At 36.4% G+C, this 22851-nt stretch overlaps 1 protein-coding gene across 10 annotated transcripts in view; it reads left to right on the top strand.

Annotated features, from left to right (window-relative positions):
* Positions 1-22851, top strand: part of PTPRQ (protein tyrosine phosphatase receptor type Q) — a 136446-nt gene that overhangs the window by 109443 nt on the left and 4152 nt on the right. For 9 of the 10 annotated variants that reach the window (XM_082778171.1, XM_082778174.1, XM_082778173.1 and 6 more), the window contains 8 exons: positions 5534-5560; positions 6264-6345; positions 13060-13150; positions 14563-14639; positions 18150-18284; positions 18388-18513; positions 20419-20567; positions 22192-22327. In XM_082778171.1, coding sequence (XP_082634297.1) covers positions 5534-5560; positions 6264-6345; positions 13060-13150; positions 14563-14639; positions 18150-18284; positions 18388-18513; positions 20419-20567; positions 22192-22327 — 823 coding nt within the window. The remainder of the gene's footprint in view (positions 1-5533; positions 5561-6263; positions 6346-13059; positions 13151-14562; positions 14640-18149; positions 18285-18387; positions 18514-20418; positions 20568-22191; positions 22328-22851) is intronic. The other variant, XM_082778170.1, reaches the window with a different exon arrangement.

The following is a 22851-nucleotide window of genomic DNA, read 5'->3' as shown; positions in this document are numbered from 1 at the left end:
GTGTACAACAGTTCCACAACTTTTTGAAATAAATCAGGACAATTTTTACATGCAATTGTAAGTTATAATAATATAGCACTCATGTATACTATCTATTCCTGAAACAAATATAGTGCAAATGTGACATATGAAATATGCTGTTTCTTTCCTCCGACAGTTAGAAGATGTGCATTTAAGAGAAGTAGTTTTTGTGCTTGTTTGTTTGCTTGCTTTTTGGTTTTTTCTCAACTGCTTTTTTAATTATACTACAGATGTTTTGTTACCATTCCACTACAATCGCAGCAATATGTAGCCAATTCCTTTTTCAGTTTGAGTAGTGCCATTGTGCCACTTCTCTGTCTTAATTATGTGCAGTTTTTGATTTATACAGTATAATATTTCATGCTCAAATGCACTTCATTATGTGATTTATGTACAGCAAGGCTTTCACTGCACAGTGCTTCAGCAGTTTAATTACATCACCCTTTATTTTAATGAGTCAGTTTCACATTTTGGTGTGGGGTTTATTTCCTTCCATCTGTATTTTCATCTTTCCTCCTTCCCCATGCCACTAATGGGCTTAAGCAAAGACTTGCTCCCAGGCCATTCTTGTAAGTTACAGGATGCAGCTGTTAAATTTTGGACTATTATTTTTCAAACAGTAGCTGTACTAGAGCTACAGCAGGCTCCTTACCCAGGCTCTTTGTTGAACATTATGTCAAATTGTGGAAGATTGAAGTGGAGGTATTAACTGAGCACTCCTCAGGACAGAATTCATGCAATATTTTCAACTAGAAGGCAGTAAACATACTGCGTGACACTACTAGATTACATATATACAATAATAAGGGGACAGGATACCTTTGATCTGCTCAAAACCTTTGAGTTTATTAGGGCTCCTTTCAAGCTTTAAAGAATGTTTCAGTGTATGTAAGATTCTGCTCTAGTAATGTCAGTAGCCAAAAGAGTGTTTTCAGGTATCTGACTTAGGCTGTCTTTTGTATAGATAAATTCTTCCTAGTAGTGAAGAGTTATTTCAAGCAGTTGGCAGAAGCAAACAGTATGCACGGAGGTGGCTTACTTTAAAACCTGATGTCTAAGCTATTTTTGCTGTGTGTTTCCCACAGTATACACGGAAAGATCTTTTGTACCTGTTGCATTCAGGGAATAACTATATAGAAGTCAATCTACATAGCTAGATTGACTTTTAGTTCATGTATTGTTCTTATCATTCTCATGGTATATGGTTAAAGCAGTGTCATGTCAGCATGGTAAATTATTGTATTACAAGTTGATGACTGCACTATAACCTTAGCAAATTTCCCATGCATTTAGAATGGTATTGTGTATTACTACATCTGCATAAGCTACCCAGATATATTGGCTGTGTTTAGGCAGCTATCTCACCTATGTTTGAAAAGCTTGCTGTGTTGCAGAATGCCAGGTGCAATTCATGGCATCTTTTTTTCAAATCAATAAATTCATGGTAAATCACAATTCCCTATAATAATTGTGCAATCGTGGTCATCAGAAAAAAAAAAAAAAAAAAAAAAAACTTGAAAAATTTCAGTGTCTGAAAATACTGGCTGCTGAATATACACCTTCTCTCACCAAGTCTTTGTTAGACAATTAATTAATTAGATGTATCTTCAGAGGGCATTCAGGGAATTATATTCTACCGTATTCAGCAGAAAATTGGGTCCACGATATGAAAACAAAATGTTGACTTTGGAAGTTTGGGAAATACATTGGTCTCCATGGTAGTAGAGATGATATGAGACAGGCAATAACAGAAAAAAATCTAATCCTTTAAAACATGTATAGCCCATCAGTCTAGGCTGAATTAAACATTGATTCATTTAGTGCACTAAATATTTATATACTTGGTCCTCTCATCTCTTACTTTTTTTTTTTTTAATTTTGTCCATAGTGTTTGTCAATTCAATTTTCAAAGCAGATATTCATCTGCTGTGAATGGTTTCCAGTAAATTTTCAGGGCCCACCAGGCTTAGCCAGAGACAAGTAACTCCTCCGTCTTCAAGGTGCTCACCTAGGAGAGAACTTCTCTGGCACCTACTTTCACAGTGATTTCTGTCAAAGGGGTAAAGCCATGTAGGTCCCTGTTTCTTAAAATCTTTCCATGAAAGTTACACTTTGTGGTGGATACTTTTAGGCTTTTGTTCATTCCATATGAGACAGATTGACAAGCAAATGGGCACATATTTAGAAGAAATATTTCTTAATTACAGACACTGTAACCCTTACAAATAAATAACAGGCAATTAGAACTCTATGGAAAAGTGTTGTATATAAAATTCTCATGTTGTCTCACTTTTCCTGAATATTCTGCACTCAATATGTGTCTATATTCAAAGTAATAGTTCTGCACAGACTTTCTCCAGACCAGCCTGTTTCTTCTTTCTTTGAGGGAGGATAGCCATAGCTCCTGCCTTACCTTTTCCTTCAACATGTTTCTCTTTAGTAATCAGCTATCACTCATAGGCTTCCTGAGCTTTGTATCCCAGGAGTACAAGGTTTATAACTCTTTGTGTCCTGGTACAACGGAAGAAATGACCATGTGTTCTCTTTCCCGAGGCCTTTAATATTCAGGAAGGGTTAAGCTCCGTATTGCTTTCAATTAACTTGCTAAAAATTAGTTCCTCCGTTATTCCTAGGAAGTGTCAATGGTGCTCATGAGTTAAGCCTTTTGCCTACATTCTCATTTCTGTTGTTTTCTATTTGGACAAAGTTTTAATTCTCTGTGGATTTTAGATGATTGACCCAGAAAGAAAGCTGAGTCTGTGTGACAATATGGTCTTCAGTTACCACTGCCAACACAAATAAATGGCTTCTTTCTAGCTCTATCATAAGTAATCTGAGTGGGATTCAGATTTTTGATAGACTTCAAAAAAAAATTCCACACATGAAACAATACACTGTTTTAAAAGAAAATCAGATTTAAGGCAATAAAGCATTCTTTATCTTAGAGAATGTTTTTCTTTCCTGGTTTCAAAGTCGGACAACTGGGAACCTGGAATTGTCCTCCTGAAATAGGGAAATTGGCAACTTCATAGTTTGATTCTAAATTGTGCTCATCAAGATCTAATGATACCTAAGTTCTTGTTCTTTATACAAAAGACTGGGAAATGTGGAGAATGAGATTACAGGTAGATGGGTTCATTGACCAAATAATGTAAGATTATCACTATATATGTCATTCTCAAGAGACTTGGGAAAAAATGCTGTTTTCTAATGCCTGAGGATGCTAAAGCTGAGCATAGCCACCTCTTATAAACCTGTAGTGAAGGTACAAAGCTCTTTCCTTCTGAAGATTCTTATCCAGAAAAGCCAGTATCTTTGCCAGTCTTACTTTCCAAGTTGCCAAGCTACTGCAATGTGCACTTGCTACCAACAGAAGCGTGAATTCAGTAGTTCTAACAACCAAATTCTTCACTACAATATCTAAAGATAGGTTAAAGTGTCAAAGTGTAGGTGTCTTCTTTAAAATTTAGTACTTCTTAAAGACAATATATGATTATGCCTATAAAAAAATTGCCTGTCAGTAACATTTAAAAAAATGAACAAGAAAGTACCATCTGTAGCCCTGTTTAGTTCATTTTCTATGCTTTTTCAGTGCTTTACTTCATTGCTTTGAGTGAGAGTAAAGTATTGAGGAGGTTGTATTACGGTGCTGCTTATCTCTGTGTTCTTTGTTGTTGGATCCATGTACCTTCAACAATGAAGCACTAAATGCCATATTCAGGTTGCATATGCATTGATGTAATTTTTATTACCTAATGACCAAACTATGGTGCAGTAGGCCCCTATTTGCTATCAGTTTGAGAAGAGGAAAGACAATAGTATTCCAAAAATTTATAGAATGTCAGCTGGGAGATTACTTTTATTCTGTTGTTCTATGGTGAAGATAGATGAATTCAAAGGAAAAGCAAATACTTTTTCTTTGTATGGACTGCTTAGAATTTTGTCCTAAAAAAGGCCTAAAACCAATGTTTACTTTCTGCTCAATGGCAAGTGTATGTGTGCAACACATGGGCACACTTATTAAGAATACTTTCCCTTCTGAAAACTGTAGCCCTATAATGTTGCCAATATTACTAGACCATAATTACAGCCGATGTGTAATGCAAACAACATAAGTGATACCGTAACAGTAGCTAGATGTCTAAAAATTCTGAATAAATAGAGTTGCTTGCTTTGTTGTCTTATTGCCTTCTTATTTTCTGTTTAAAGTTCTCCTTCTGTTGTCCTAGTAAGTGCATGAGTTCAAGCAAAGAGTTTGAGCCTTTTTCTGTGAATTCTTACACTTCTTTTCACTCCAGTAAAAGTGACCCAGATGTTTCATAGCCAGTTTGACAAGTTTGTCATAACGGCATATGTATCATGAAGGCATCTTCAGTAGCTTTGACATTAACTTTTTAGATGCTTAATATTAAATGGTACGACAATTGTACTAATCTAATTTTGTTATCTAATTTAAAAAGTAAATATTTAAGAACAACGTCACAAAACCAAGTATTTTTAAAGGAAATTTTTGTCTTTTCTACTGAATTTCTGGCAGTAGTAGGCATTTATATTTGTATCATAGAATATTTTTTGTAAGATTTGTTTTTAAGCATGTATGAATATTGGAGAGAGCAACACTCAAAATTCATACTTAGAGGTTTTTGAAGAGGCAAGTTATCTTTTAAGTTGTATTTCTTCATATGTTTTTATTTAGTCCTTTAGACAATCTTTCTGAGTCCGAGTGCCTGACATTTGTCTTCTAAATCCATAATGCTGAGACATTCTTACATTCAGAGGTGATGATGATGACTAGGTTACAAGACTATCTGAAAAGTCCCTGGGGTTGTATGCTTATGTAACATCTACATGAATCCTGCTGTGGAATTAGGTTAAAGATAAAATATGTTGCACAGTTTTTAAAATAACAGTGTTCCAGAAACAGAATTAAACATGTAAAAAATGAACATGAAAACAGATACTAATTTTAAAAACAAAACAGCTATTGCTGTTGTTTCCTTCCTTAGAGGCACACTGATAGCATAATTCACCTGTGACTCATGTTAGATACGTGCTTAAAATGAGATGAAATCATAGCTATTTGTCTTCATTGATTATAAAAAGAATCTAGAGCGACTAGCTCAGATACAGGTGTCTGTATTCAGTCAGAATAATCCAATCTCTGTTCTCTGAAATGTCCCTCAGAAGAACAACATTGAGTACATAGTGTAAAATGAAGCCTGTCAATGTATATGAAGTGGTGTGCTAGAGGTATGGATTTCTCAGGTCCATATGAGCCCAGAACATTGTAAAATGATCTGAAGGGAATGATAGAAACTGCAGCTACCATACCTGCCAATACTGGAGATAAGAACTAAGAGAGAGTATCCCTCAAGATATCTGACGTATTTGAATTCATGAGAGAAATAAATCTGTTTCTTTAGCTAATTGAATAGTTCATCTAAAATCTATTAACATGCATAATATTGGTTAATTCACAACTTACCATATTTAACAAAAATCTCTGTTGCAGGTTACTTAGTTATAGAAAATCCATCAAGTAAGTAGATTAAAGATTATTATTTTTTGTGGTCATTGGTCAATGTGTGGTTCCCTCTTCCATGTTTATAAGGAAAAAAAAAATAACAAAAGCCAACAACAGAAAAAAAAAAACTCCAAGCTGCGTATAAATCATAAAAGCGTGACTAATTGCATGGTAACTGGAGAAATGCTTTCTCTCTCTCTGGGGTGAAGCCTGCATGTCTGTGTTTTAGCTTGGGAAGTAATACAGGGATATTTAAACTCCTTGGGGTTTAAAAACCATGTCATTATGAGAATGAGGTCACTGCAATATTTTATATGTCTAAAACTTTGCAATGTATAAAATGTTTTCGGTGCGACAACGAAGTATTATGTGCTTTAGAATGCAATGGTAACTTTACAAACATCCATTAATGTCAAAACCTTGCTTTGGAATGTTGTTACCTATAAAAAACAATCCTACCCAACAGTAGTGTTAGGTAGGTTAACATTAGCAACTGAAAAAATTGGTGAGGGGAAACAATAGGAGAAAATGCTTCTATTTCAAGTGACTGAAAAGAAACCAATTATGTGGACCATAAACAATTTATAATTTTCTGTCTGTTAATATGAATTGCTATTGAAGTGGAAAATGTTATTAATAAAAGTGCAGTTAAATACAAATTGAAAGAATGATAAAGAAATCCCCTGTAGGTCTCTAATTCTTCTGTCATTACTTGCAGGCCAATAAGCAAGAAATCCTTCCTACAACATGTCGAAGAGCTTTGTACAAACAACAACCTAAAGTTTCAGGAAGAATTTTCGGTATGTTGCTAGCAGTTGTCACAACATTGCAAGACCTTCTGTCATTTCATGTGTCACATTTCATGTCCATTTTAAGCAGGCAAGGCCATGAAGGACCCTGGCCTTGATAATCAATACCCAATTACCAGGTTGATTGTTTAGAAGGTAATATTACCTGATTTGAATTCTGTAGTCTACACTGCAACCTGATCAGAATTATTCACCTAAGTGTCAGCAAAAGATGATCTTCTTTAGACTCCAATCTTTGCAAGAACACCACAATATTTATGTTTTTGCATATGTAGTAATGCATATGTTGCTTAATTGAGAACAAATTATTTAGGAATGGTTTCTACATATATACAGATATATTTAACTGCTAAGTTGATTTTCCTCACCAAAAACACAGCTGACATTAATTTTCTGAAATGTTCAGGGCCCAGTCATATTGCCATAGAGTTTCAAAATGTTTTTCTTTCATAGGTTTCAGTGCAGACAGTAAAAAGTGTACGCACAGTAGTCTTGCTTTGCATTTCTCTACAAATAATAGGTCATACCTGTCATGCTTTTGAGAACAGTGTCCATGTGAAGAGCGTTTCATGTATGAGACGAAGAACTCAGCAAGCCTGTGTTTCCATCTGAAAAGAGACCAGCTTTCAAAATATACATAATATATATATATATATATATAATGCATATGCATTTACACATTTAAACCTCAAAGTTTTCACCATTTTCATTAAGTAACATTTTTATGGCTATCAAATTTTTGTTCTCAACAATATCTTTTCTCCTCGTTATTACAGAATCTTTATCATCATCATCATCATTTTTAACACATACAGTCATTTGCCCTCACAAAAATAATTTGTCATTCTCCAGTGACTTTATTGTTTTGGATTTATAGATTTACCATGCATTGCTTACCATTTGGATTAACAGAAGTGAAGACTAAACAATTGGCTTTTCTTCTGCTAGATTATAATATTTCAGTCTCTTAGGGAATGCCAACAAAAGTGTGAAAAGATTAATGGTATTTCCTACAGCTTTTTGTTATGCTCCTTAGGTAAAACTGGTCTGGATTTAATAATAAAAAGCACCATAAAATTCTCTGAGCAGTAAAGCAAGGAAAACTTTTTCTTCCAAGAGTAGAACTGTTATTTCACTTGAACAAGAGTGATTATAGTTATATTATGCATGACTTAGCAGATGAAAAGTTTTACTAGCAATAACATTTTCACATGTCAACTAATGTTCATCGCTGGAAAGTTTTTAATACTACTTTCTTTAGGTGTGACCCGAATTAGGTAACCCTTAAGGTATTGTAATGCCTTAAGACTTAAAATAAACAAGTGTTTTATCAAGTAAAAATGTTGGCAATGCAATTGAAACATAATCAAATTCAAGTAGCTGAAGCCTTCTTCAACTAAACTATATAGTCAATTCATAATAACAGCTTTATGTTATTTGGGCTTCCATTTCATTTCATGGAAGCTTCAGCTTCCATATACCATAGTGTAGTGATGTCTTAAAATCACAGAAGCATAGAATTATAGAATAGTTTGGATCGAAAAGGACTTTAAACATTACCTGGTTCCAGTCCCCCTGCCATGGACAGGGACACCTTCCACTAGACCAGGTTGCTCAAATCTGTATCTAATCTGGCCTTGAACACTCCCAGGCTTGGGGCATCCACAGCTTCTCTGGGCAACCTGTGCCAGTGCCTCACCACCCTCAGAGTAAATAATTTCTTCTTAATATCTAACTAAATCTACACTTTTTGTAGAGTGAAACCATTACTCCTTGTCCTATCACTACACTCCCTGGCAAAGAGTCCCTCCACAGCTTTCCACAGCCTTCTTTAGGTACTGGAAAGTCTTTATAAGATCTCCCTGGAGCCTTCCCTTCTCCAAGCTGAACAACCCCAGCTCCACCAGACTGTCTTCCTAGGAGAGGTGCTTCGGTCCTTTAATCATCCTCATGGCCTTCCTCTGGACTTATCCTAATAGGTCCATGTCCTTGTTGTGCTGGTGGCCCCAAAGCTGAATGTAGTGCTCCAGGTGAGGTTTCGCAAGAACAGAGTAGAAAGCGAGAATCACCTCCTCGAACTGCTGGCCACACTGCTTTTGATGTAACACAGGATATGGTTGGCTTTCTGGGCTGCAAGCACCCATTGACTGTTCATGTCAAACTTCTCATTAACTAACACCCCCAGGTCCTTCTCGTTAGGGCTGCTTTCAATCCATTCTCTCTGCCCAGTCTGTATTGGGATTGCCCTGGCCCAGCTGCAGGACTTTGTTGAACTTTATGAGGTTTGCGTGGGCCCATCTCTTGAGATTGTCAAGGTCCTTCTGGATGGCGTCCCATCCCTCCAGTGTGCTGACCACACCACACAGCTTGGTGTCATCGGCAGACTTGCTGAGGGTACACTCTATTTCACTGCCTATGTCTGCATGGTCTGCCTTTAGTGAAGCCATGTTGGGTGTCACCAATCATCGTGTTATTTTCCATGAGCCTTACTGTAGTTTCCAGGAGGATCTGCTCCATGATCATGCCAGCCACAGAGGTGAGATTGACTGGCCTGTAGTTCCTCTGGTCTTCTTTTTTAGCTTTTTTAAAAGTGGGGGTTATGTTTCTCCTCTTCCAGTCAATGGGAACCTCACTGGTTTGTCATTTTCCCAGTCCCCACCTTTGCCTTCTGGGGCCTGGGTTTTGTGGCTGGAGCTCTTGTTGGTGAAGACTCAGGCAAAAAAAAAAAAAAAAATAGTCATTTAGTACATCAGCCTTCTCCATGTCCTGTGTAACCAGCTTTTCCATTTCCTTCTGGAGAGGGCCCACAATTTCCCTAGTCTTCCTTTTATCAATGATGTACCTATAGAAGATTTTCATATTGCTCTCCCTGGCCAAATTTAATTCTAACAGGGCTTTGGCTTTCCTAACCTGATTACTGGATACTCTGGCTGTTACTCTGGATTCCTCTCAGGCTATCTGTCCTTGCTTTCACCTTTGGTAGGCCTCCTTTTTCTGTCTGAGTTTAGCCAGGAGCTCCATGTTCATCCTTGAAGGCCCCTGGCTTTTTGCCTGACTTTCTCTTTGTTGGGATACATCAATCCTGAGTTTGTAGGAGCCTTCACAGAAGGCTTGTCCAAGAGCAAGCAGAACTAAACAGTAGGTGCAATGTTTGACTGAGAGTGTATCTACACCATCTGTAGCACCTATCTTATCAGATGAGAAACAGGACTGACAATGCACTTGAATGACATCAGAAATGACAATGCATAGAAGCAAACAGTGCACAAAGCAAGCAAACAGACCCCATGACCTGTATTGTTTCCATCTGCAGGCAAAACTTTAGTTTGAAGTAAATGACTCAAGGCTCATACAATGTGTGTAGGAAAGCTGAATTGAGGCTATAAAGCCATGGACCATTATATTTAAAGCATGTAGCCTGTTCCTGAGCTTTCTTGGGTTCTCTGGCTGGCTATTAGTAAATCCAAGCACACTAGAAACTGGCTGTAAAAATATGGCAATTTATACTAATAAACTGTTAGTATATTCCCTGCCTTGAATTTGGACTGTTCCAGCAAGAAGTTATCCTGGTCAATTCCATGGTACATTTTGGTAGGCAAAGTAGTCTGGGGATCATTTCCAATAGGCAGTTTGTAGACAACATACCTGTTACACAGTTTTGTTAGCATAAATTAGCTTTCTTCCTTGCATGTAGTCTTGGAATCCAAGGACATTCTTGGGCTCATTTAATTTACTGGATTGACCCAGCTGCTGTGCTTAGAGATATCTGGGGTTCAGTCTTGGACCATGTATGAACATTGCCTTTGTGTAAAATGATGAGTAGAGGATCTGGACCTAAGAATGGATCTGGATTCATGTTGTATCAGAAAAAACAAGTTTAAAGAAACCATAGGGAACCACAGGAGCTGATGGCACTGCCTAACTGATATTCAAACTTCCAGCTTTCCAGAAGATTAACGTATCTCTTAATACCTTTGGAAAATCAAGTTTTTCTAGTAGCTGAAAAATTACTGAAACAGAAATACTTCCAACACTGTTTTACAATAATGTCTGTTCATGAATAAAAAAGTGAAATACCTTTGAATGCCACCACAAAAGTACTACAGTAAACAAAGTTCAAATGAATTATTTGAAAGCTTTATGAGTCTGCAATGAAATGTGGTTTCTGTGACAAATTGGATTCTGGGAATCCAAATAGTCTTTCCCCAGTTCTGAAAACAACCATTGACTGAAATCCACACTGAAGCAGAGAATTAGTACAAGGCTTTTAAGCTCTCATTCAGATATGGTAGCATCATTACAAAAGCAATATAATTTACTTCTGTATCTCCTCTTTAATACGGAATACTGTATAACAATACTACTATTGTAATAGTTACCTGGCAAGCTAAGACTCAGAGGAGTGAGGCAAATGAGGCAAGTAAAAGATCACATGACATGCACTTGATATGAGATCCCATAGCCCATAACACCTGCAAAACACCCCAGACATTTCATCTTTTTTTTTTTTTTCCTTAATGCAAACTTCAAGGACAAAAATTCTGCTGAAGAGTTTCAGCTTTTCAAATGAGAGGAATTTTGACCCCTGAGGTGTGTTTCACTGATCTTATCAAATCCTAACAATAATTCACAGAAGTCATTCTGTTCTGAGAACAGGAATCTTTCTTTAGGTTCAGTCATAGGACTGAGGCTTTAGTTCTTTAAGGGATTGTTGGGAAGAAACAATGAGGCAACTCAAAGATAAAAGAAATGTACTTTGAGTATGCCAGACGTTGATTCAAATGCAAGATTTTAAAGCAACAAATGTTTTAAAGAAATGAGAATTATGTTTTTCTATAATATATTACAGTCCTTCATTTAATTTTATATTTACTTCATGTCTATTAACCATGTTATCTAATTATTTGACATAAGGATATAAATTTAATGCCAGACATTCTTTATATTGTAAGATTTTAAGTCACAAACTTTCTTTTTAGAAGAACAGGCAAATCATAGACTTTTCATCCATAGATGAAACAGATATTCAGCAACATTTTGAAGGGCATGGATAGGATCTAGTCCCTTGTTAATATTCAAAGGTAGTTGAGCATCTAGTTGTTCTCTGCAATTCTTCCCCTAATTCTTTTCCCAAGGAAATATGTGTCAGAGCTAGAAAGAGATCAAGTCTCTAGTTGGAAAGTCCTTTACTTTCATTGTAAAACTTTCTCTTCGTGATCAGAAACACCTGCAGTTATACATTATTGAGGATATAATTATAGAAGTGAAATAGTCTTCATGCTTTTTGCAATAGGCTTTTTGTGAGTTGGTGAAATAAACAAATTGCCCAGGGGTTAATATCGCATGAAATACAGTTGAAGGGTTTTGAGCTCTCTTACATGTCAGGCACCATCCATTGGAAGAAATAGTATATCAAATTAGATGGATTATTGGCTTAGTTCATTATGTCACATTTTTAAATTGTGCCATTTTGATAATGCTTATATCAAATTATTAATATCAAAAGCCATTGAATAAGACTGACAAAATATTTGATTTAGCAATGAGACGAAAATCACTGGAATATAAAATACTCTTGCTTTTTAAATTTTTTCATTATTTTATCTATTTATTTGCTAAGAGTTTCCCATTAAATTTTTTTTATAGAATACAACTCTCTCAATACTTGGGTGAACGAGCACTTGAACATGATTGACATGGAGTCTGATTATATGGCTCTCTGTCCCACTAGAGAGTAACTAAAAGAGAAATTTGAAGGGATTACTCAGCACAAGCAACAGAAGTGTGTATAGTACACATTCAGAGCAATAGGTAGATTTCATTTGAATCTTCAATTAGATGTTGAGATATATCTACATATAAAATTTGTCAAAGAAAGGGAAAATCTATTAAAGTTAATGTAGTTAACTGAGAAATAAATAGTCTGAATTCTGTTTTTTCTAGGAGTTCTTAACTGTCTCTTCACCACCATGAGATCATCACTTTAATGTATTTACTGCATTAAAAAGTCATGAGTTTGTCTCCCCTCTTTTACTCAGCTTTAGAAATTACAAATATCTATGTACAGAAACACCCTCATCAAGTAAGTTCTTCAATATGAATGATTTATTCATCTCTGCCCTTCTGCAACAGAACTAATGACCAGTTATGAAACTGGTATGACCAAAAATAACTCTTCCCACCCTTTTCATGAACAGTCCTGTGAACAATAACTAATTGACAGTTGTCTCAACTTAATTAAATTCTCATCAGTTCTCATGCTATGGCAAAAGCTCTCCCAAGCTACAGGAGTCAGGGAGAGGCATTAATCAAAAACAAAATTGAGGGCATGGCTAACAAGTATGTCATTTCATGAAGAGACAGAAAAGAACTACAGAAGGTGATAGGCTGACTTTATCTGGATTTGGAAAGGTGAATGTTCATGCAAGTTTTAATTCTTCAACTCAACAGCATTTTTTGCCATGCTTCATCTAATGTAGCTGGTGTAACTAGGGTTGACAGGAAACTGGGATGCTCCATAATTTTTCCAGCTTTTCTCAGAAACACAGTGTTACAGAACTAAAGAATTCTCACTCTTACTGGAGTGATTGTATCTGGGGAAATTGCTATTAATCCATTCCTTATATTTACTGCAGGTGAAATGCAAAGTTTTGTTAACAAATATTTATGATTCATTCTGTGATTCTACATTTTATTCCTTTACAGGAACTTCCCAAGTTTCTTGAAGACCTTGCTTCAACTGATGCTGATCTGCCTTGGAACAGGTCTAAGAATCGTTTCCCAAACATAAAGCCATGTATGTGTGTTTACTAATCAACTCCTCAGTTTTGCTCTCTACCTCAATAGCACAACATATATTTGAAATACAGCTGTGGTTTTATTTGATCTGTCTTTGGTATGGCAGGACAATCATGTCCACATTATGAAATAATTTTATCAAGTAGTTGGTCTTTTTTTTTTTTTTTTTTTTTTTTTTTTTTTAAAGACAGGTTTATTTGCAAGTAGCTTTTATCTTGCTCTCACAAGCTTTAATATGCAGGTGCAAGAAACTGTAGCCTCAGTAGTTTCTTAGCTTTGTAATTCAACCCATGTAGCAAACTCTTTAACATTCTTCCTGTTTTTTCTTTTTTTTTTTTTTTTCCTTTAGTGAGAAGTAATTTTTTTAAAACATAAAATCCACATGTTTGTGCATTCAGCTACCACTGGAGCTTGGGTATGCTTTCTTGTGGATATGTGTAAATGTGCTGCAAAGGTTCCATAGAAGATCAGAGTAACTGTATGATAACTTATAAGCCAAGGCTAGATTTTATCACAGGAGACAGAAGTCTGTCTCTCTGTACTCAACACTGCTTCATTTTTCAGTTAATAAGACAAGAAATGTCCTTATTATTTTAAGCATTAGCTGTGATGTGAGATGGGCAGAATGGCATTCCTTGGTTAATAATGCTACATTCTGTGCTATTAACTTTTCACAGCAGCTGTTACTGCTATCTACTGCCTTGTTCAAGCCATGCTTTAAATTACAGTTACTAAAAATTGATATTCATGACACAATAAAATATAAGCACAATAAAATATAAACAGACGAGTTTTGCAATTTTTTAACTTTGTGTTCTAGTTTTTCTAATAAGGTGTGGACTAAACATCAGAATTTGGAATGTTTGGTTCCAACATTTACTTACATATATCTTTCCTGTTTTTCACCATTTCTGAATACACACTGTGGGCCCAAATTGGAAACCCTCAATCACTTTTTATTTAGTCTTCTTTGAAACAAACTTTTCTGTAACAATGAGCTTACGTTATATAAAAGAAGTTTGAAAAGTGCCAACATCTGGCTCAAATCTGTCACCTGATAAAAAGACTGTCAGTTCCTTGTCCCTGCTCTCTGATTTGTATGGAGGTTGCCTATGCCAGAACAGCGTGGTTTAAAGTACAGTGGCTACCATTAGTCAGAGGATTCTCCTACATACATCTAACTTGAAGATTTGGAGCATCCACCATTTTAATATTAAAATATTTCTGGAACAAGAATGACCATGCAATAGTGAAGATTTATTAAATTGCCTTTGTTATGACTGTTCTACTATGTCAAGTGTTGTTATATTAAAAATAATAATATTTTTTAATTCTTAGTACTCCATTTGTTATATGCAGCTATGTTTTTGAACAAATCTTCTAGTTAACTAGACTTTATTTTCATGATAGATAATAACAACAGAGTAAAGCTGATGCCTGATGCTGGTATTCCCGGATCTGACTACATTAATGCCAGCTATGTATCTGTAAGTAGAAAGTCTCTCACGTTGTTACTATTTCTATTTTATAGTACAAGAACGGATCAAAAAAATAACTTCCAAGAAGACTAGTATTCTAATCTTTCTTTCATTCACTACAGCTACTGTTTCTGTGGCATTGTTCACGTGATTTCTGTGGCATTGAAAATGCCACAGTTAAAATATAAATTCTCCCATTTTCATTGCTCACCAATGATTTTCAGTACTAATTGAAACTGAGTTCATCAAATTACTTTCTTTAAATCATCTCATATCACTATTGTTAAAGGCAAGAATGAAACTCGCACTAAGATCACTTGTTTAGAGATGAGCATTATTTTCTCTCTTGGTATAAGAGTTGGAACTGTTGTATACAAACAGAATAATTCAAAGATAACCAAACAGTTTTATAGAAATAGCTAGTAATTTGGGTGGTCAGGGTTTGTATGGCTGTATTATTTTGTGAAAAATATGTTGTTGGAAAATGTAAATATGCTTTTTGAAAAAGAAAACAATACTGTATTTCTCATTGTCAACTTTCTTCCTAGACCTTGCATTTTCTAGTTGTGTTCTCAGTAAATTCTCTGACTATATTTTTCTGTCTCCAGTCTTGCCTATATCATTTTTGTCCTCCTGAAGCTCAAGTATCACTCATAATTACGCATTTATTTTGTTGTAGCAGTGGATGGTGGTCTCAGGTGAGGTCAAGACTTGATTTACATTAAGGGCTGTTCATACGCATAGCCAGACATGCAGACTGTAGTCTAAATGGATGACACAGTGGCAAATAGAGATAGTTACTTCCAGGCAACTAGAACACATTCACAGGGAATCAGCCATAGAGCTGAGTATGGGTTTCATACCTCAGTCACATCTTCCCTTCTCACTAGCAAAAGCATGTAATTTCCTGATTCTGACAAGCAGTAGAAAGAGCCACACCATGCTGTTACTTGCCTACATGGCTCTGGGACACACAACCACTGAGAAGGAGATGAGATGGAGCATGATCTGGACTTTACCCTTTTTGTCACTAGCTAACATGCCAAGGGTTAGGAAAGAAAAACTATCAGCAGAAGCCAGCTGCAGAGAGTATTCCCTGCTGAGATGATTGTGTATCTTTACTGCATGCAGGCATCACACTTTAGATGACCATTCATCAGGGAATAGACCACTTTTTCAAGGCTAAAGCTTTACCCTTTATATGTTCTCACTTAATGTATTTGTGGACATGCAAATATATACATAAACATATAGGAGTAAATATACAATATGTGTTTGTGTGTATTTACCTACTTTTTTATCTAGGTGTATATAGATATGCATATGTATAAAGAGAAGAAAATAGACATCTTTAACAAATAGAAACTTGGATGTTACTTTTATTTCCACCATTTAAACAAGAAAATGTCAGTAACTGATGTGTGAATTTTGTATCCCTGAACTACAGTTCCTCATCTCACTCTTTAACTAGGGAGGATTAACATGGTTTCCCACTGCTACCTGTACTGTATATTATAGACAGAGTAAATAAGAGGCATCTGTGAATTATAGGGCTATATTCCAATAAAGAACTTTGATGGTACTATAAACTACTGTGTCAAGTTTTTTGAACAATAAGCAGAACTCTGTGATATCACAGACTGCTTGCTCTATAGCATAAACATATTCTTCTTATTGCTATTGCTGTTATTTTAAATGTTCTGTACGTAGAGTTCTGCAGGGTATGTTTGGTTTATTGGAGAAAACAGATCCATGAGAACCCATCCTCGCACATTTACACAGATTTTTTTAACTTTCTTTTCACTAAATTTTGTATCAATTTATAAATGAACTAAACAGAAAAAGCCAACGCTGGAAAAAAGAATCAACCTCTACAGAAAGGTTTCTTAAAGACCTTCTATCAAAGATCATTTGTTTAAGTATGTTCCATCCCTCACTTAGAACAGATCCAGTCTGGATGGCCAGGCACAAAGGGTTTTTTCAAATGTAGCTAAATCTGATCAGCAGCCAGTCCCAATGGTATTCCCTAGCACATAGTACTGGGGCTCGTTTTGTTTAATCTCTTTACTGCTTATATTGATGAGGGGATCAGGGATCAAATGCACCCTCAGTAAGTTTGTGGATGACATCAAATTGTTTGGGAGTTGTTGTTGATCTGCTTGAGGGCAGGAAGGCATTGCAAAGGGATCTGGATAGGCTGTATCGACGGGCCATGTCCAGACACGACATTCAACAAGGCTAAATGCTGGTCCTCCACTTGCGTCATAACAACCCCATGCAGTGGTGTAGGCTTAGGGAAGAGCAGCTGGGAAGTTGCCTGTCAGAAAAGGACCGAGGAGTGCTGGTTGACAGCCTGCAGATTATGAGCCAGTAGTGTGTCAAGGGAGTCAAGAAGGCCAATGGCTTCCTGGCTTTCATCAGAAATAGTGTGGCCAGCAGGACTGGGGAAGTAATTATCCCCCTGTACTCAGCACTGGTGAGGCTGCAACCCAAGTACTTTTTGAGACTGCACCTCAAGTATTGTTCAGTTTCTGGCCCCTCACTGCAAGAAGGACATCAAAGTGCTCAAGTGTACATAAAGAAGAGCAACAAAGCTGGTGAAGGGACTAGTAAACAAGATTTTCTGAGGAGTGATCTAGAGAATTGGGACTGTTTAGCCTGGAGAAGAGGAGTCTGAGGGGGAAACCTCATCATTCTCTATAACTACCTGAAAGGACTTTGGAGCAAGGTGTGTGTTGGTCTTTTTTCTCAGGTGACAAGCGACAGAATGTGAAGCAACAGCCTCAAGTTGCACCAGGGAGGTTTAGATGGGATATCATGAAGCATTTCTTCATGGAAATAGTGGTTAGGCATTGGAATGGGCTGCTCAGGGAGGTGGTGGCATCCCCATCCCTGGAGATATTTAAGAGATGTATGGGCATGGCACTTACGGACATGGTTTAGCAGTGGACTTGTAGAATTAGATTGATGGTTAGACTTGATGATTTTAAAGGTCTTTTCCAACCTAAATGATTCTGTGGTTCTTGATGATCATTGGAAAAACATCAGTGTTGTGTATAGCTTGCACTAGCTCTCACGTAGCTCCTCAGTTTTTTTCTCTGGCTTTGCTGCTCCTTTGCACTGTTTTAATTCTGCTGTGCTGGCCTTCTCCTAACACCTGTCTTTGTGACTGGATCTGCAGTAAGGTTAATATGAAGACTTAGGTATTTTTTAAAGGGAACTACTAGCCTGATATCCTTTTAATATTTCTGCTAAAAGCATTTCTGTTAGGATGGTATTTCCAAAACTTTGTTAGGGCATTGGTTCATATCTAATCTATACAGTGGAGAAAATGCCTTACATCCTTAGGTCTCCATGGCCATCTGCCATGCAATGATTAGTCAGGCCTACACCAATTATTTTAACATGTCTGACAAGGTTCTAGCCTTAGGCATGTTAACTACAGGCACAGCTATGAGTCACATTCAAACTCTTTTCTCCTTACCAACCATTATGCATTAAACATTTTCTCTTTCTTAGGGCTATTTGTGTCCAAATGAATTTATCGCAACTCAGGGACCATTACCAGGAACAGTAGGTGATTTCTGGAGAATGGTGTGGGAGACTAGAGCAAAAACCCTTGTGATGCTTACACAGTGTTTTGAAAAAGGACGGGTAAGTTACCAGTGTATAACATTGCTATAATTGAAAACTCTGTATGTAGTTTTTGTCAAATTTATAATATAATTATTGCTAATTAGTAATCATCTCCCTGCAGATAAGATGCCATCAATACTGGCCAGAAGATAATAAACCAGTGACTGTGTTTGGGGATATAGTAATTACTAAATTGATGGAAGATACTCAAATAGACTGGACCATCAGAGATCTAAAAATTGAAAGGGTAAGTCAGAAATCGAAACTGGTTGAACAAAATCTATCCAACAACTCAAACATCAGATGTTCTCCATCCCACCCAACTACCTCTCAGTGTTCTTTTAATCTTTTAATATGTATGTACTCTACAGGCTGTTTTTTCTGAGCATTTTGTTTTCATTCCTGGTTGTTTTTCATGGTGGTCGTGGTTTTGTTGTTGTTTTCATTTTTCCTGAAAATTTTCTCCAGTTTCTGTCACAAAGAACTCAGATATATGGCCGACATGCTATGAAGGACCAATCAAGGTTACTGAACATCTCTGATCTGGTGGGAGGTGAAGTTTCTATTTGGACACCTCAGTTGTCTCTTCTAAAAAGGAGTAATCCTAACCATTCTGTTATCAGACAAAGCCCTTTGAATGTATCCCTCTCAGATTAAAGGGCAAGATTCTCTGGTGTAGCGCAGCTGTTTTGCATTGTACTACCAGCTGTATTGGCCTCCACCCCCAGGAAATTCACCCAATATAAATGAGAATCATCAGTACATGTATTACTCCCACTCTGTGCTGGGAATGGAGGTGTGGGGGGTACAGCATAGATGTTCATCTTTGCCATGATCCACCTCTGTAGTTTCCACGCTTTGGAAAAATTAGCACTCAACATTAAGTCAGACCAGAAAGTGGTCTTGGAAAGGAATCTGGACATAATGACCCAAGATGAAGTCAGCTTTCTTTTGCATTCCCAACATTGACCTGTGTTATATGTAGTAAAGCCACTTCTGAGGACCTGGACTCAGCTATCCAAATACAAAGATGCACTACCATCCCAAGGTGTGTGCCATATTGCTGTCTTTAAGATTGCACTTCACCTTCCATCCAAATGGATGGATTCTTGATGATCTTCCTGTGCAGGTAAAAGGCATGTATACACTAAATCATTCACAATTTTTACCATATTGCATCCAAAATCACTTCTCTTTTGTTTTTATGTTGATCAGTTTTAGTACTATAGACCTTAAGTAGTAGCACATAATTGTTCACAGTTGCTCCATGTTTCTTGCAATATGAAAAGAGCTAGTGGTTGGTTCAAAACAAAGACAATAGAAATTAATTCATTGCACAAGGGCTGATTAAGCTGCAGAACTCCTTGCTGCAAGGTATTGTGAATGCTGAAAATGTTCAGGACTTCAAAAAATCTGAAGAAATTAATGGAATAAAAGTCTGTTGAGTGCTATCAAATTTTTAGATACCATCTCTGACTGAGGAGGTTCGTGGCTTGCAAACAGTTAGAATGGAAGGGATATACTATGGAACTACGGATACATTGTTGTCTTGTATTATAATTTTCATTAATATTTTTCACCGACTACTGTTGGAAGCATAATATTGAGCTAGACAGACCTTTGGCCTGACCCAGTGCTTTTATTGTTATGTCCTTCGTAGTTAATTTAGATATCAGAACATAATCAGCTGTTTGTGTTGAGTTACTGTTACTGCTGCTCTGATTGAGAGGGCACCAAATACATAGAAAACATATTTGTATTGACCAACATATTTGTTTGCCTTAACTATACTAGAACAGTTGCCTTCCCCTAAATAAATTTGCCAGACCAGTTCACTGAACTTCTAGAAAAGCTATAGAAATGTCGACACATAATCTACTAATTACACTGGTACAGTGACTGAAGTCAAAGGTAGAGTGATTGCTGAAGTCATTAATACTTCATGAAAAATTAATTTGATGCCATTTCTCCCCCCAAAAAACTTGCAATTAGACCTGTGCTCAACAAATTATCCCTTGATACAAGTACCATCCTATGGTTATGCTATTCTGACTTTCTTTGTTAAATGAAATTGCTGAGAAGTTTACAAGTAGCTTACTGGATAATCTTTCACATTTGTTTTGTAAAAACTGCCTTATTTTATATTTTACAGCATGGAGATTGCATGATGGTGCGCCAGTGTAACTTTACTTCTTGGCCAGAACATGGAGTCCCTGAAACTACTGCACCAATTATCCATTTTGTAAAACTTATCCGTGCAAGTCGAGCAGGTGATAACACACCAATGGTGGTTCACTGCAGGTAAGTGTATTCACCAGGTCATGATGTAGTATCTTATCATTCCAAGTGCATATTAATGCTCAGGGAAGTTGACAAAGAACAATAGTGAATGCCCAGGTATGGCTTTCATATGGATAGCTGTGAAGTTTTCTCCATCAGGGCTCCTTAGTCCTTTATAGGAGGCAAAATACCGAAGTAGGCCTGTTCTTCCATTCTCAGAAACCCCATTGAGGTGACGTCTTTGAAAGAGTTATTTCAAAGTTACCATAATGTACTGCTAGATGTATCTCAAGTTTTCTCTTTATCTTAAGAAGAGGAATAGCAACAATTGACATGCTTTTAATGACTTCTATTATAGTTATAGCTTTTCTTAAGAATTAATTCCCTAAAATTCTGTTTAAAATGTGTATGTCATTATTATGAGGAAGAAACTATTTGTGAGCCACAGAGAATGACAAATATGTGTAGGGGTTTGCATATGCTAAATTTCAAGTTTGTATGCCTGAAAACAGCTAAGATCTAAACTTAGACTTTTAAATAAATGGTCTGGTGCTTATTTGGTCCAAGTGATATGAACTGAGATGTCTAGGCTTGATTCTTTGCCTCATTCTCACTTAGTGTGAGTCTGGAAATATGTGGAAGAAAAAGCTAAACTTTTTGCTACAAATTCCTTCTCTGTCCAGTGAGTTTATCATGCGCTGTGGTTCTTTTTATTTGTCCTCAATGTCCTACAGGTGCCATCCACAATGTGAGATAAAACTTCCTTATTTTATTTGACGTTGTTATCATTGATAGCTTGACATTTTCCTCTACAGAAGGGGTCATAGAAACTTCTACAGGAGATAACTACAGAGTCTTCGTGTTTTGAGGACATTTATATACTTTTGGGCCCTTCTGCAATGAATGCTATCCCATTTTCACAACACAGATACATGAAGGGTTCAGCATGGGCCAGATAAACTGCCCACTGTCCCAGTGATTGTAAAGCAGCAGCATGTATTCTCATATCCAGAAAACTCATCCTTTATATTCTGCTCATTAGATTCTGCAGGTTCAAAACAGCCTTGCTATACATTACCTGATTATCTGTAGTGGTATTTCTTGTATTTATTACACTAATTGCAGAAAAGGCTGATAATGATTTGAAGAAAATACTATTCATTTTCAAACCCTTAATTTAAACAATACTAGCTACCAGTGTGTGCTACACACCTGTCTTCCTTTTAAAAGTATTTTCTTTTAAATGTTTTGCTAGATACCAAGTTGTCTCAAATAAAAGAAGCATCACAAAATCAGGATAGGGTGTGATTTCAAAAAATCTTGTGAATTCTTTGAATCAGTGAACACTAGAAAATTCACATAAAAGTTGTAGGGTGTTTTTTTCATTTACAAGGGTTTCATTTAGTTAAATCTCACTAGTCCTATACTACATCTTGTAAAGTCAAAATCAGAAGATAGCTCAAATCCAGATTACACTTTATCCCATTCACTAAGGAGACACACAAACAAAAGTAGTGCAAACGAGTTCAAATTTTCAAGTTTTCTTCTCACAATCAGCTTACTTTAACCAAAATGTTCTGAGAAAATATTCTGTAATGAGAAAACAAAAACAAACTTAATTTTATCTTGTGTATTATGTTTGCAGTGCTGGTGTTGGAAGAACAGGTGTTTATATTGCACTAGACCATTTAACGCAACATGTAAATGACCACGATTTTGTGGATATCTATGGCCTTGTAGCTGAGTTAAGAAGTGAAAGAATGTGTATGGTACAGAATCTGGTAAGACGAGTATTTGAATTCTGTTCTTCTGCTGTTAAAAAGTAAGTCATCAGATCTACAAAACTAGACTAGAAAGCTAATGGCATTCAGCTACCTAATATATTTCCTATTAACTCCTACCAATATTTGGATTACAAATTTGGTACGATCAGTGTACATTTTTAAAACTTGAATCAGTTTTTCTTTTCTCTGCATTTGCATATTTAGGCAGATGCTATGAAAAGGCCTACCAAAATGTAATAGAAGATGCTTTCATAATTCTGATTTCCAAACAAAACAAATATAGATCTGTATACTAGTTTCAAAATCCTGAGACAGGTTGTTCTCCATCCAGATCATTTCTACCTCATGTCTGAAAGCCTACAAAATGCAGATCAGTGCTAAAAGTTGACCAAAGTGAACTGAACCTTGTTAAGTTTTATGGCAGATTCAGTAATCAAGCTATTCTGAAAACTCAGTTACAAACCACTACTTAGTAGTCTACAAATAAGATTTTATGTGATCAGCGCAGAAGGTGTGAGGAG

This window comes from Aythya marila, assembly GCF_965140915.1.
Source record: "Aythya marila genome assembly, chromosome: 1".
In the NCBI taxonomy this organism is placed as follows: Eukaryota; Metazoa; Chordata; class Aves; order Anseriformes; family Anatidae; genus Aythya; species Aythya marila.
The sequence above is the reverse complement of the archived record's forward strand: the minus strand, read 5'-3'. Positions and strand labels throughout refer to the sequence as shown.